General features: G+C 44.4%; 1 protein-coding gene across 6 annotated transcripts in view; it reads right to left on the reverse strand.

Annotated features, from left to right (window-relative positions):
- PDE9A (phosphodiesterase 9A) overlaps nt 1-13,603 on the reverse strand; it is a 98,922-nt gene that overhangs the window by 26,687 nt on the left and 58,632 nt on the right. For all 6 annotated transcript variants that reach the window (XM_030577067.1, XM_030577076.1, XM_030577059.1 and 3 more), the window contains 2 exons: nt 9,845-9,926; nt 5,262-5,336 (listed from right to left, as the gene is read on the reverse strand). In XM_030577067.1, the coding sequence (XP_030432927.1) occupies nt 5,262-5,336; nt 9,845-9,926 (157 nt within the window). The remainder of the gene's footprint in view (nt 1-5,261; nt 5,337-9,844; nt 9,927-13,603) is intronic.

Below are 13,603 nucleotides of genomic sequence, written 5' to 3' on the forward strand. Positions count from 1 at the left end.
TTTGTCAGTTAAGGTTGTGATTTATTACCAAAATAGTTATACCTGTACAGCTGCTAGTGTAGATGCAGTTATAATGGTATAAAGTGCCAGTGCAGCTTATTTCCCTTCCCATACTGGTATAGCTATACCAGCATAAATCATCATTATGACTGCACTCATGCTAGGATTTTAGTTAACAAGGTAGAACATTTTATGTGAAGACGAGAGGATGTTGTGAAAGCCAAGACTATAACACGGTTCAAAAAAGAACTAGGTAAGTTCGTGGAGGATAGGTCTATCAATGGCTATTAGCCAGGATGGGTGGGGCTGCCCAGAGGATTTAGGGGGCCTGGGGCAAAGCAGGGGAGCTGCAGAGCTTGTACTCACCTGGTGGCGGTCCAGGTCTTCAGCAGCGCTGAAGGGCCCCCCGCCATCAAAATGCCGTCAAAGACCCGGACCGACGCTGGGTCAGGGCTCGCGGGGCCCCTGCGGGGCCCGGGGCAAATTTCCCCACTTGCCGCCCCCTCTGGACAGCCCTGGGATGGTGTCCCTAGCCTCTGTTTGCCAGAAGCTGGGAACAGGCGACAGGGGATGGTTCATTTTATGATTACCTGTTCTGTTCATTCACTCTGGGACAACTGGCATTGGCCACCATCAGAAGACAGGATACTGGGTCAGATGGACCTTTGGTCTGACCCAGTATGGCCGTTCTTATGTTCTTAAGAAATTGAATGCAGGGCATCATTATCAGTAGAACTTGAGTCAGAGGGCCCATGTTCCCTGGAGGTACTGTTATAGATGAGACACCAGTAGAACAGACAATGCAGGGAGGTTGGTTGGAAGCTCCTCAGCCGCATGGACAGAGCAGGACACAAGGTTTAATAAAATTCAATTTATTCAACTTGACCTGCATTCCACTTCACTCTTTGCTAATGAAACAAGCAGCATACTTCACATTTTCTGAGCTTTATTTTCCTTAATGATTAAACTGCATTTAGTGCAACAATTTAGCAGGCATATATTTGGATCTTGGCAAATTAAATCTTTTGGTTCAGTATAGGATCCCAGTCATTTATAATAAAATAAGGGAAATCTGATGCAAAATGACAACATTATGGTTGAAATTCTGCAGATACAAAATTCAGAAAATTCAAACTTTTAGTATTGACAGAAAAATTTTAATTTATAAATACTACACATCTATTATATATTTTATATCTGGCTGTCACAGTTTGGGCCTGGATGATGACATTATGGAGATGCTACACAACTAGTCCCAACCCCTGCTTAATCAATTTGCCAGTTTACAGGTTATTATAATTGGGCCAGATTTTCAAGTGCTCAGCTTCAATTGAGGCATCTAAATGAAGTGGCAAGATCTGCAAATATAGACCCAGTAGCTCCATTAAGGTTAATGAGAAGCTCCCTTGAGGAGGTGCTGGATGATGAGTACTTTTGAAAAGCTGGCACATTATTCATGTTCAATTACTCATTGTGATAGCACCCGGAGGCCAAATATGGATCAGAGCTCCACTGTACAAGGGACTGTACACAGATGTAGACACACACCTTGTCCTGAAGAGTTTACAGTCTAAGGCCCTGATTCTACTAGCTGGTGATCGGAGGGTGGAGTGGCGGAAGGGACACAGTGATGCTGACACAGAGCCCCATTTAACTCATTGGGCACAGGGGTTTGCCAGCATGGAATAGCTTGCAGGACTGGGATCAAAGAAGAAAAGTGGCAAACAAAATGTGGGGGAGAAGGAAATACTAAAATACAGCGTTGACTAGTCTTTGTGATTTTATTGTGAGTCTCACAATATTTGGAGTTTTTCTTAAAGCCCCAGCCCCTAGAATCAGGTGAAAACACGAGAACCTTGGGGATGGGAGTTAAGCCAGAAGGAAAATAACATCCCTCCTCCTCCATTTATTAATTTAAAAATCTCATGATTTGGGAGGGCGTTATGATTTTTGAACATTTGGGGTTGACAACACTGAAAACATATACAATTTTCACATATGATTTGTTAATGTACAGGTATATGGTAAGCTTCTTTCCTTCCTTTCCTTCCCTTCAGGGCTGAGCTTAAGCATCATCTATTGGCAGATACATTGTTAGCAATGTGGAAGAGGTGGCTTCCACATTGAGGAGAGATTTGAAAAAGATACTGACCTTTATGGACCAGTTCAAGGATGTAAGGAGTAACATGGGCTTAAAAATATATATGCAGCATAGTACCCCTCTCCAAAGACATGGGCATTAAAGGCTTGGAGTGAGGAGCCATTCTGGTTCCTCTCAATCTCCATGGGGAAGCTCCTTGTGAGGTATTTACAGCCCTATGGCTGCAATAACTTCTGATAGTCTGCTAGCCCTGTCTGGGGAGAGACGGGGCAACAGATTCACAGAGATACTCAGTGTGGGCAGGAAGTCAATTTATGAGTGCGCCCTATCTCCTGAGCAGCTCCATACATCCAAACAGAAAGTGGTCACCTCATTTCTTTTTCCTCCTTCTGCATGTAGCTCGACTGTACTCAGGATTGATCTGGTAAACTGCTTTAGAAGGGAACAAGGGACTAACACCCCACTTACTACTGCATAAGAGAAGGTTAGGTTTTAGCCCCACTGGACAAAATATGATTATAGTGTCATATATTCCTCAGGGAGCAAGAGATTCTCCAGGTGGGTTGATGAAATACTGTACACCAAACCATTACGTTATTGCCTTACGCACTGGTTACATTCTAGCATGGTGATTTATAACCCACTTGCTCAAAATCAGGCACATAAACCACCACTTACTGTTAAGTAAGTGTTAACATAATGGAAATCGTTCATGTAAACATAAACAGAGTCAAAAGGGTGAAAATGTCAACAGACATTACCATATGGTATTGTGCTCACAGTGGTTTGTGTGATTGTTTCTGAGCCTAAATCCCACATATGGTATGTTCCTAATCTCCATATCCTCATGCTATCAGTGTGCATGACACAATGTAATGGTTCCCATTACGATGAATGAGTTACGCTGTTAAAATACTGTGCTTCAGTGTACAAAAATCCATGGATAATGCTTTTTTCCCTAGTCCTACTCTTTATTAATGGTCTGCTAAACAATCTGCCAACATTTTTATGATCCACCTGGCATGTTGTAAATCTTAGGGCAGTAAAGACATCACAGGCTAGATATTTGAAAGATGGTGGGTAAGTCATTTTGCCTGACTAGTAAATGACTTTGATGCTTAACTATAGGTGCCTGGAAAAAAAATAACCATAAAGAATCTCCCTCAAACAGGCAAGAAGCGTGTGGTGAAAATTCTATTACCTTCTATGTGAATGTGCATGGCCATATATTCGAACAACCAACAGGAGACTGAACTCTGAACCACATAAAAGTCCTCCAGTTAGTCCTACCAACTGGAAGCATGTTAACAAATAAACTGAATGAAGAACATTATTCATATTGGTTTTTTTTAATCTTTGGAAATTTGCTTAGCCATGGAATATGTTCATCTAGCGATTTTGAAGCAGAATGGCTCCTGTTTGCATAACACTTCCCTGAAGATGTAATTTGTGCTGCAAGTTTGCAACTCCACTCTCTCTCCTTTTTTTTGTTGCTATTGTATTGATCTAGTTACGTCCTTCTTCTCCCTTTCCGTGCTATCATTTGTTACATCCACTGGTTGAATCATGTTTCACATTATAACTTTCCACAAAAGGGGCATCCTCTTCCGTTGTGTTTGTATAGCAGTTGGCACAATGGGGCCCCTAGGAGCTTCCATAACATAGATGATGATTAATAATTAATAAATAATAATATGCTGTGCACTTAGATTTGCATCTCCTCTGAATGTATTGCACACTAACATCCCTGTACAGGAGCATACAAATCAATGTCTGCACCCAGGCCCTGATTCAGCACAGCACCTAAATTACTTGTTTAATATTGAGCAGGTAAGTAGTGCCATTGATTTCAGTGGGATTGATCACTTGCCTAAAGTTAAGCATGTATTTAGGTGCTTTGCTGAATAGGCATAGACTCACTCATACTAGATGACATGAAAAAACACTGGCTGGCATTAACTTTGTTGCACTTGTCCTTGAATGACATTACCAATATTTGGACTATGAAGAAACAAACAAGGAATTCTATAATAAGGACAATCTATTTGGCACCTTTAGGGAGCAAAAATTATTGCACTCCAGAATGATTCACTCAGTAAAGAATTAGATTTCAGGCATATTACCCAGACCCACCAATTCCGTGTTTAAAATAGCAAATTTCAACTTAAAACCTGAGGTAAGGTAAGAGGATCTGAAAAGGAAAAAACAAAACTTTCTTGAATGGATATTTTTGGCCTCATCTACCTTTGGGAATAGCACTGATCCAGCAATTGGTGTGGCTAGCCAGGTGCTGCTCTAAGGATATGTCTACACTGCAATTAGATGCTCATGCCTGGCCAGTGCCAGCTGACTTGGGCTCAGAGGGCTCAGGGTAAGGGGCTGTTTAATTGCAATGTAGACATTTGGGCTTAGGCTGGAGCTTGAGCTCTGGGACCCTCCCACCTTGCTGAGTCCTAGAGCCTGGGCTCATGCCTGAGCCTGAATGTGAACACCACAATTAAACAGTCCCTGAGCCCTATGAGCCTGAGTCAGCTGGCATGGGACAACCCTGGGTTTTTAATTGCATAGACATACTCAAAGGCTATGTCTTCATTGCAAAAAAGGTATGTTTATCTTGCTGTAAAATCCTAGTGGAGTGAAGGCACAGGTAGTGTTTACCTCTGTCTAGCTAGGTGAGGTCATCCCTATGCCCTCCACCTGGGGTTTATCTTGACTAATTGCATGAAGGTAAGAACTATGTTGCCTTGTCTCCACTAGGATTATAGCTAGCTCGAGTTAGCTATCGCCATGTAAAAACACCCCCTTTTAAGCAGTGAAGGCATAGCCTTAGTGTAGAGAAGGGCATGCAGGGGTTTGTACAGACTGAGCAAACGAGGCGCACCCTTACTTGTAAGTGGCATAAAGCACGATGAGCTCAGACAGTGCAATCCCTTGCATGTTCATTTCTACTCTTTGGGGTCAGCACCCAGGTGGCCTCATTGACTTCTGGCTGCCAGTCGATGAACAGAGGGTATTTCTGAGTGTAGGCCAGGTCTTTCTTCCGCATTGCCTTCACTAGGCTTCCATTGCTAGATACTGAAGACGGCTTTCCTGACTGTCTCAGTGCTGTCATGGGAGAAGCCACAAGTACCAGCAACTTGTTTACTCATTGCCTCATTACCTCATTAGGCTCCCACAGCCAGACGTCAAATGTTGGTTTCCGAAGTGCTTCTATGGTCTCCTGAGACAGCATGTACTGTGGACAAAAAGACAGTGTCTATTATTAACCACTACTGTGTTCCCCTCATGTCTTTGTGGGAGCTGTGTTCTGCCCTCATCAGAAGTTCTCCAGCATACCATTAATTAATTTTCCAAAATGTAGTGCCTCAGCCGTGATTTGGTAAAATGCATCGTCTCTTGTTGGTTTTAATCTTAAATTCTTCATATTTTGGGGGATGAAATATTTAACTGCAGGTGATTTATATTGTTATTTTGAACAGCTGTTTTTCTCAAGGGTTCCCACATTTCAATCAGATGCCAGGCAGCAAAGCGGTTGCTTATTGTGTACTCAGAGCTCCAAAACAAAATCCAACTCAACCTCCAGCAGGACTTAAAGTGTGCCGGGCTGGCACAGGACACAGACCCTGGAAAGAACATTTCTAAAAAGCAAGCTGGGTCACCCAGGGTGCACATTTTTAGTACCCCCGGGGGTAAAGCCCCTCTGATTACTTGCTTTCCCTGCTTGCCTGCATCCTGCGGAAGTGCAGCCAATCAGAGCTTCTGCAGGAAGCAGGCAAGGCTCTTTCCCCCTCCCCTCAGGAGCTGACACTGTTCTCACAGAAGGGGAAGGGAGGAGGGAGTAGAAGGAGACCAGCAGCTCAGGGCTGGTGGTCGTGGTGGTGGGGCTGGGGGTTTCCTGATTGGTCCTCTGGTCAGGTGCTTCAGGTTACCTCTTTTCAGGTGTAAAAGACATTAACCCTTAGCTATCTATTTATAACAGGGCTGGGGAGACAGGATTGATTTGGAGGTTGAGGGCAGGGGACGGGCAGATGTGAAGGGGATCACAGACCTCTCCCCCCCACACATATTTTTTTCACAGAACTTTAAGCATTTGACCCTGTCAGGGTTCCTTCCCCACTCTGAACTCTAGGGTTTAGATGTGGGGACCTGCATGAAAGCCCCCTAAGGTTATTTCTACCAACTTAGGTTAAAACCTAGTACTCTGCCATCACCAAGTGATTTAACAAGAAACCAGGAAAGGACCACTTGGAGTTCCTTTTCCCCCAAAATATCCTCCCAAGCCCTTACACCTCCTTTCCTGGGGAGGCTTGAAAATAATATCCTAACCAATTGGTTACAAAGTGATCAAAGACCCAAACCCCTGGGTCTTTGGACAATGGAAAAATCAGTCAGGTTCTTAAAAGAAGGATTTTATTAAAAAGAAAATGTAAAAATCATCTCTGTAAAATCAGAATGGAAAATAACTTTACAGGGTAATCAGATTCAAAGAGCCCAGAAGAACCCCCTCTAGCCTTAGTTTCAAAGTTACAACAAAACAAGGATAAACCTCCTTCTAGCCACGAGCGGCTTTATGTTTTTTGCCGCTCCAAGCATGGCATTCAGGCGGCCTTCGGCAGCATGCCTGTGGGCAGTTTCCTGGTCACACAGATTTGGCGGCGTTTTGGCAGGTGATCTACTGCTCTCGCGCTTTCATCGTACCTTCAGCCAAATAGCTGCCGAATCCGCGGGACTGGTGGACCTCCCGCAGGCATGCTGCTGAAGGCTGCCTGACTGCCACTCTCACAGTGACCGGCAGGCCACCCCCCGTGGCTTGCCACCCCAGGCACGCGCTTGCTGCGCTGGTTCCTGAAGCCGCCCCTGCCTCTAGCAAAGGTAAAATTCACAAGTTGAGAAAACAAAGATAAACTAACATGCCTTGCCTGGCTGTTACTTACAAATCTGAAATATGAGAGACTTGTTCAGAAAGATTTGGAGAATATGGATTGATGTCCGGTCCCTCTTAGTCCCAAGAGCGAACAACAACAAAACAAAGAGCACAAACAAAAGCCTACCCCCCTCCTCACAAGATTGGAAAGTATCTGGTCCCTTATTGGTCCTTTGGGTCATGTGTCAGCCAGATTACTTGAGCTTCTTCACCCTGGCCAGGAAAGATTTTATAGTATTGTATACAGGAGGGTTGTTACCCTTCCCTTTATAGTTATGACAGACCCCAAGTGTTCTGGGTTGATACTGGATTGGTAACAATTGCCAGCAATTTGTAAAAAATTCTAGAGTATTAGGAGATGTGTTAGGTATCTAACCACTACTGAACTGTGTTTTTGAGACAATGTGATCAAAATATTCGTGGAATATGTCAACCTAGTAGCTTAATTGGTCCACTTACCATAGTTGGCTGTAATTAGTTTTGGTATACTATATTGAGAATATAAATGAAATTATCTGAGCCACTAAATTGTTATTTAATTCAAGCAAGAAATACATTTGAGGATTAATTCTCCATCTCCGGAAGGCAGTAATCTTGTGTTTGCATGATACTTTATTTGTAGTATAGAGTTTTACTAGACAGCTTTAAATTAGCAATATTGATGTATTAATTAATAACAGCACTGTAATTACCAAATCTGTTTCAAGCGACATGCCTGAGGTCACACAAATCCAGTATTTAAAGCCATAACAAATGTCACACACAGAGCAAACAAAACCTAAACTTCTCCTAAAACCATACAATTAAAAGCCTTTGGCTCTAGGCAGAAAGGAACAACAGCTTACCACTGTGTTCAGTTAGTGCAGCTCTCAACAGTAATGGTTAATCTCAGAAGACAAGCATTCTAGCAGTGGGTAAAAAGTTAATGTATTGTTGCCGTCTACATATCGTGGAACAAAGAAATGTAGAGCAGTTTGAAAAAGCATGTGTTAGTAGTGTCAACAACACATATACATTTAAGCAAAGCCAAAATGGAAATGACATTTTATAGCTCATTAAATCCATTTTCAAGAGACAGATGCCAGGACTACATAAATTACTTTAACTGAAAAATAATTCACTGAGAGGAAAAAAAAGTAAAGGCGCCATTACAGAATAGAGAATAAAGTTATAGACTATAATAAATCTTGCTCCGAGCCTGCAGACTAAGTATCATTAGATAAAACAGAACACTAAATGTTCAACAAATTTCAGGAATCCAGTAACATTTTCAGCATTAATGAGATTCTGAATATTAAAGGTCATTGAGGGTCGGATTTCAAACCCATTGAAATCAATGGGAGTGTCATGATACAATTCCCCACTCTGAACCTTAGCGTCCAAAAGATAGGGTACCAGCATGAATTCCTCTAAGCTCAATTACCAGCTTAGAACCTGTAGCGCTGCCACCAACCAGGAATTCCAGTGCCTGGTACACTCTGGTCCCCACAAAACCTTGCCCGGGGACCCCCAAGACCCAGACCCTCTGGATCTTAACACAAGGAAAGAAAACCCTTTCCCTCACTGTTGCATCTCCTAGGCTTCCCCTCCCTGGGTTACCCTGGAAGATCACTGTGTGATTCAAACTCCTTGAATCACAAAACAGACAATTCACCTTCCTCCCTCCTTCTCTTTCCCCCTCCCAGACTCTTCCTGAGAGAAAGTAATCCTGGCACAGAGAGAAATCAGCCTCTCTCTCCCCCTTCCCTCCTTTCTCCCCACCAATTCCCTGGTGAATCCAGAACCAGTCCCCTGGGGTCTCACCAGAACAAAAAAACAATCAGGTTCTTAAACAAGAAAAGCTTTTAATTAAAGAAGGAAAAACAGTAAAAATTATCTTTGTAAATTTAAAATGGAATAGGTACAGGGTCTTTCAGCCATAGACACTGGGAACACCCTCCCAGCCTAAGTATACAAGTACAAATTAAAATCTTTTCAGCAAAATACCAATTTGAACTCCTTTCAGCCAAATACACATTTGCAAATAAAGAAAACAAACATAAGCCTAACTCGCTTTATCTACCTAGTACTCACCATTCTGGATCTATAAGAAACTGTATCAGGGAGATTGGAGAGAAACCTGGTTGCACATCTGATCCCTCTGAGCCCCCAGAGTGAACAACAACCAAAATCTAACAGCACAGCACAAAAACTTCCCTCCGTCAAGATTTGAAAGTATCCTGTCCTCTGATTGGTCCTCGGGTCAGGTGACAGCCAGGCTCACTGTTCTTGTTAACCCTTTCCAGGCAAAAGAGATATGAAGCAGTTTTGTTCTATTAACTCTTACTTATCTGTTTATGACAGGGAGTCTTTCTATTGGCTTCCAGGGTCTTTGGATTAGGCCCTCCATCTACACCAATGGTTCCCAAAGTGGTGACTGTGGGAGATTTGCTATGTGTCATGTGGGGGTCCATCTCTTGAGCCAAGGCTGGAACATGCTAGAACAGCAATCCGGTATTTTTGTTGCATGGAGGAGGCTATTTTGTACTCAAAATGACATCCTCAGCGCAGCATGACTTTTCGCACACTGTGCATGAGAGGTCACACTGGCAGGGGTGTTCCCATATTGGTAGGGTTGTTCCAATAGTACAGGAAATGAAAGGGGTCCCAAACAGTTAGTTAGATGCCAAAGGCGTCCTTGGTGGGAAAAAGTTTGGAAATCAGTGACCTAAACAATTAAGCAATAGAGTGATGGGAAGTCATGCATTGTATTCCAGCTCCTCATGGGAAGGCATGCTCTATAAATTAATATCCTGAAAACAAAGTGCATCTCATGGTACCTTTGGATAGGATGGTACGTCTCTTCGGGGTGTCAACTTCTTGTTTTCATCTAAGAAGCTGTACTTACAGGGACAGCTGGTCCTGCAAATAAAAAATTCAGCCCTCAACACTGGGACAACAGCAGGTGCATTCTCTTGAGTAGCATTGACTATATTAAAATATCTTGGTATGTGGTCACATAGAGGGTATGTCTACACTGCATCTTAAGCCTGAGTTCTAACTCAGGTTGAGCCCAAGCCCCACTTCCATTCACACACAAATCAGTCTATCTTGGGTTAGCAAGCACTCGATGCCTGGGTTTTAGGACCCACTAGGGCAGGGATTCTCAAACTGGGGGTCAGGACCCCTCAGGGGGTTGTTAGGTTATTACATGCAGGGTCATGAGCTGTCAGCCTCCACCCCAAACCCCGCTTTGCATCCAGCATTTATAATGGTGTTAAATATATTAAAAAATGTTTTCATTTATAAGAGGGAGGGGTCACACTCAGAGGCTCTCTGTGTGAAAGGGGTCACCAGGACAAAAGTTTGAGAACCACTGCACTAGGGGTGACTCCGAGCCCAAGTCCTGCTGTAACTGAGGTTCAAGCCCTGTGATCTTGCAGTGTGGATGAAGCTCAAGCTGCAGACTCAAGTCAGAAGATCTGTGTGGTGCCATATGGATGTGTTGGCATGGCTGTGAGACCTGGGTCCAGCAATTGTAAACCCAGGTTTACAATGCAGTGTGGAAGCTGAAGCATAGGCTTGGAAACACCAAACCCACAAGCCAAGGTCCCAAAGACCTGGGTTTACAAAGTAGTGTAGACATACCCTTAGAGTTACACTGCTTCCCAATCTCTCTTAACAATCTCATTTTCTCTAATCATAAGAAACAGTCAGGGCCAAGTCATTTTTACCCCCTGTACGAGGCAATATATAATTGAGGCCACCGTAATATCTAAGAAACTCTCCGGAAACAAATATAGGTGTATCTGAAATTCATTCATACTCTTTAATTTAACAATCTTTCCATTCTACTGATTCGATCCTTTTATTATATTTTGTGTAAAATAGTTCTGCTTGAGTTTGGCATTTATTCCCAGAATCCTAATGTTTAGATTATCCCCCTTTATTTTAAAAACACCCAATAGTAAAACAAGAAGCAAAAAACAAAGAAAACTAAAAAACCCAAACCCAACAAAATCTAAACAACCTATCAACTTAATTTCCTCCTTTCATAATTTTGGAAATTTCTATTATGTCACAACGTTTCCTCTATTCCAGTGTGACTATCCCAACTCTCTAATTTCTTCCTTGTAACTTTGCTGTCTGCTTTCATCTCTGTTGCTGTATTTTATATTCTTTGCAAAGCAATTTTGGCTTTTGGTTGATGGTGATCAGTACTGAACACTGACTAACAAGGGCTTTACGAATTAGCAGTATCACTGGTGAGGTCAGAGATTGTCCAAAACAGTTCTAAGAAATCAATCAGTTTATGAACAGTAATAGTATTACTCTTAGTAGCTCATAGAGGTCCCAGCGGAGATTGGGACTCCATGGTGATGGCATTGTCCGGACATTGAATAAGACAGTCCTTGCTCCAAAGAGTTTACAATCTAAATACACAAAACGGACAAAGTACGGAAGGAAGGAATTATTATCCCAGTTTAAAAGGCAGGGTGCTGAGGCGCAGAGAAACCAATGGCTAGATCCACAAAGGGGATTTAAACTTAGCATTGCATCTCCTAAGTTCAGGTGCTCTGCCACCTACTGGAACCCACAGCCCCGAGTCAGGCACTCAGGCTCCCTATACAATACATGAGGAGAGTTAGGTGCCCAGAAATGGGATCTACAAAGCCAGCACATTGAATAGGGAGCTGCCTAAGCTAGCCAATAGGAAATACCAAGGAGATGGATGTGGCCTCCACCTACCCCTCTCAGGGATTTAGGTGCCTAACTCTGGCCCAGAGGTTGGTACCTATCTCCACCTGGAATTCACAGCTGTGATCCTGCTCCCACAGGCGCTGGCTTCCTCCGGGCCCCAGGAGTGCTCAACCCCCAGCTCCGCCCCCGCCCCCATCCACCCCTTCCCTCAGGCCCCCACCCTTTCCTCACCTCTTCCCACCCCCGCTCCAGCACAGGCCCCATCCCTTCCCCCAAAGCCCTATGCCTGCCCTGCCTTTTCCCACTCCAGCTCCACCACCCCCTCTTTCCACCTAGTTCTGCCTCCTCCTCTGAGCACACCCCATCCCTGCTCCTCCCCCTCCCCCTAACGCCTCCTGCATGCCATGAAACAGCTGATCACAGTGGGCAGAAGGCACTGGGAGGGAGGGAAAAGAGTTGATCAGCGAGCCCATTGGTGGGTGAGAGGGACTGGGAGGAGAGGGGGAGCTTGGCTGCTGGTTAAGCACCCACTAATTTTTTCCTGTGGGTGCTCCAGCCCTGGAGCACCCATGGAGTCGGTGCCTATGCCTGCTCCCAGAGTTAGGTACCTAAGTCAGGTCAGCCCTTTCTTGCAAAAAATTGAGGAGGAAGTTCTGCCAGCCCCCTTCTACCCAACTGCCCAGTCATTAGAGCTGTAGGCTGGTGGCTGTAGTCACCAGCTGGGGATAGACAGACAGCCACACCCAAGTTAGGTTTCTGTCCTTTTCTTCAGGGCTCTGTTTATTGTCTTTCCAAACACAGCAAGAAAAGTGTACACAAAGCAACACCAATAACAATCTGCTTAAGGGTTCGGACTGGGGTCCTCTGGCCTCCAGTGGCTTCAGAATAGGGCCCTTTCTGACCCCAGCAGAGCTCCAAAGGGCCAGCTGGCCCATCTACTCTGTTTGCCAGAGAATATCCTCTCTCACCCCTTACCCTGTTCATGGCTTGAGCTCTCCTTTATATTCCAGACAAGAGTATGGGCCAATCCTAAGGTGCTGATCAGCTGTGTCAGCTTGATCCCACCACATGTCTGCTGGGCTTCTCTCTAGGGTAGGGATGGCTGCTCCCCTCTTCCCCCCACCACCATGGGCTATTAAATGGGCAGATCACCTGTTACATGAGCACTTGCCCCGGACATGGGAAAGCCAAGTTCAAATTCTCCATCTGCCTGAGAAGAGCAAGAAATTGAACCCAGGCCCTCAATTCCTGAGGTCCCTTCCAACTCTGATATTCTATGAGTTCTCCCTGGTGAGTATCTGTGCCACTAGGCTATGAGGTATTTCTGGAATGGGGTGGGGGGTTGAGTGTGTGTGTCTATCAGTCATCTTTGCTGGGCCAGAGAGAGCCCAGTGGCTAGGGCACTCAGTGGGAATGTGGGAGAGTCAGGTGCCAGTTCCAGCTTCAATGGATATTAAGTATTTTTTATAAAGTGGAACAGTTTCAATGACAGAGACTGAGAAAGTCCCACCCCAGAATGCCCCATAGCCCATTGGGAGACCTGGGCTCAAGTCCCTGCTCTTCTGAGTTAGAATGGGGATTGAAACCCAAGTCTCCTACTCCCAGGTGTCCCAAACATTGGGCTATTGTCTATACATTGTGTTTTGTGCAGGGCCTGACCTCTAGGAGCATTGCTGGCAGATTGAGGGAAGTGATTATTCCCCACTATTTGGCACTGGTGAGGCCACATCTGGAGTACTGCATCCAGTTTTGGGCTCCCCACTACAGAATGAAAATGATCAGGGGGCTGAGGCATATGACTTACGAGGAGAGGCTGAAGGAACTGGGCTTGTTTAGTCTGCAGAAGAGAAGAGAGAGGGGGGATTTGATAGTTACCTGAAGGGGGGTTCCCAAAAGGA

This window comes from Gopherus evgoodei, chromosome 1 (genome assembly GCF_007399415.2).
Source record: "Gopherus evgoodei ecotype Sinaloan lineage chromosome 1, rGopEvg1_v1.p, whole genome shotgun sequence".
Taxonomy (NCBI): domain Eukaryota; kingdom Metazoa; phylum Chordata; order Testudines; family Testudinidae; genus Gopherus; species Gopherus evgoodei.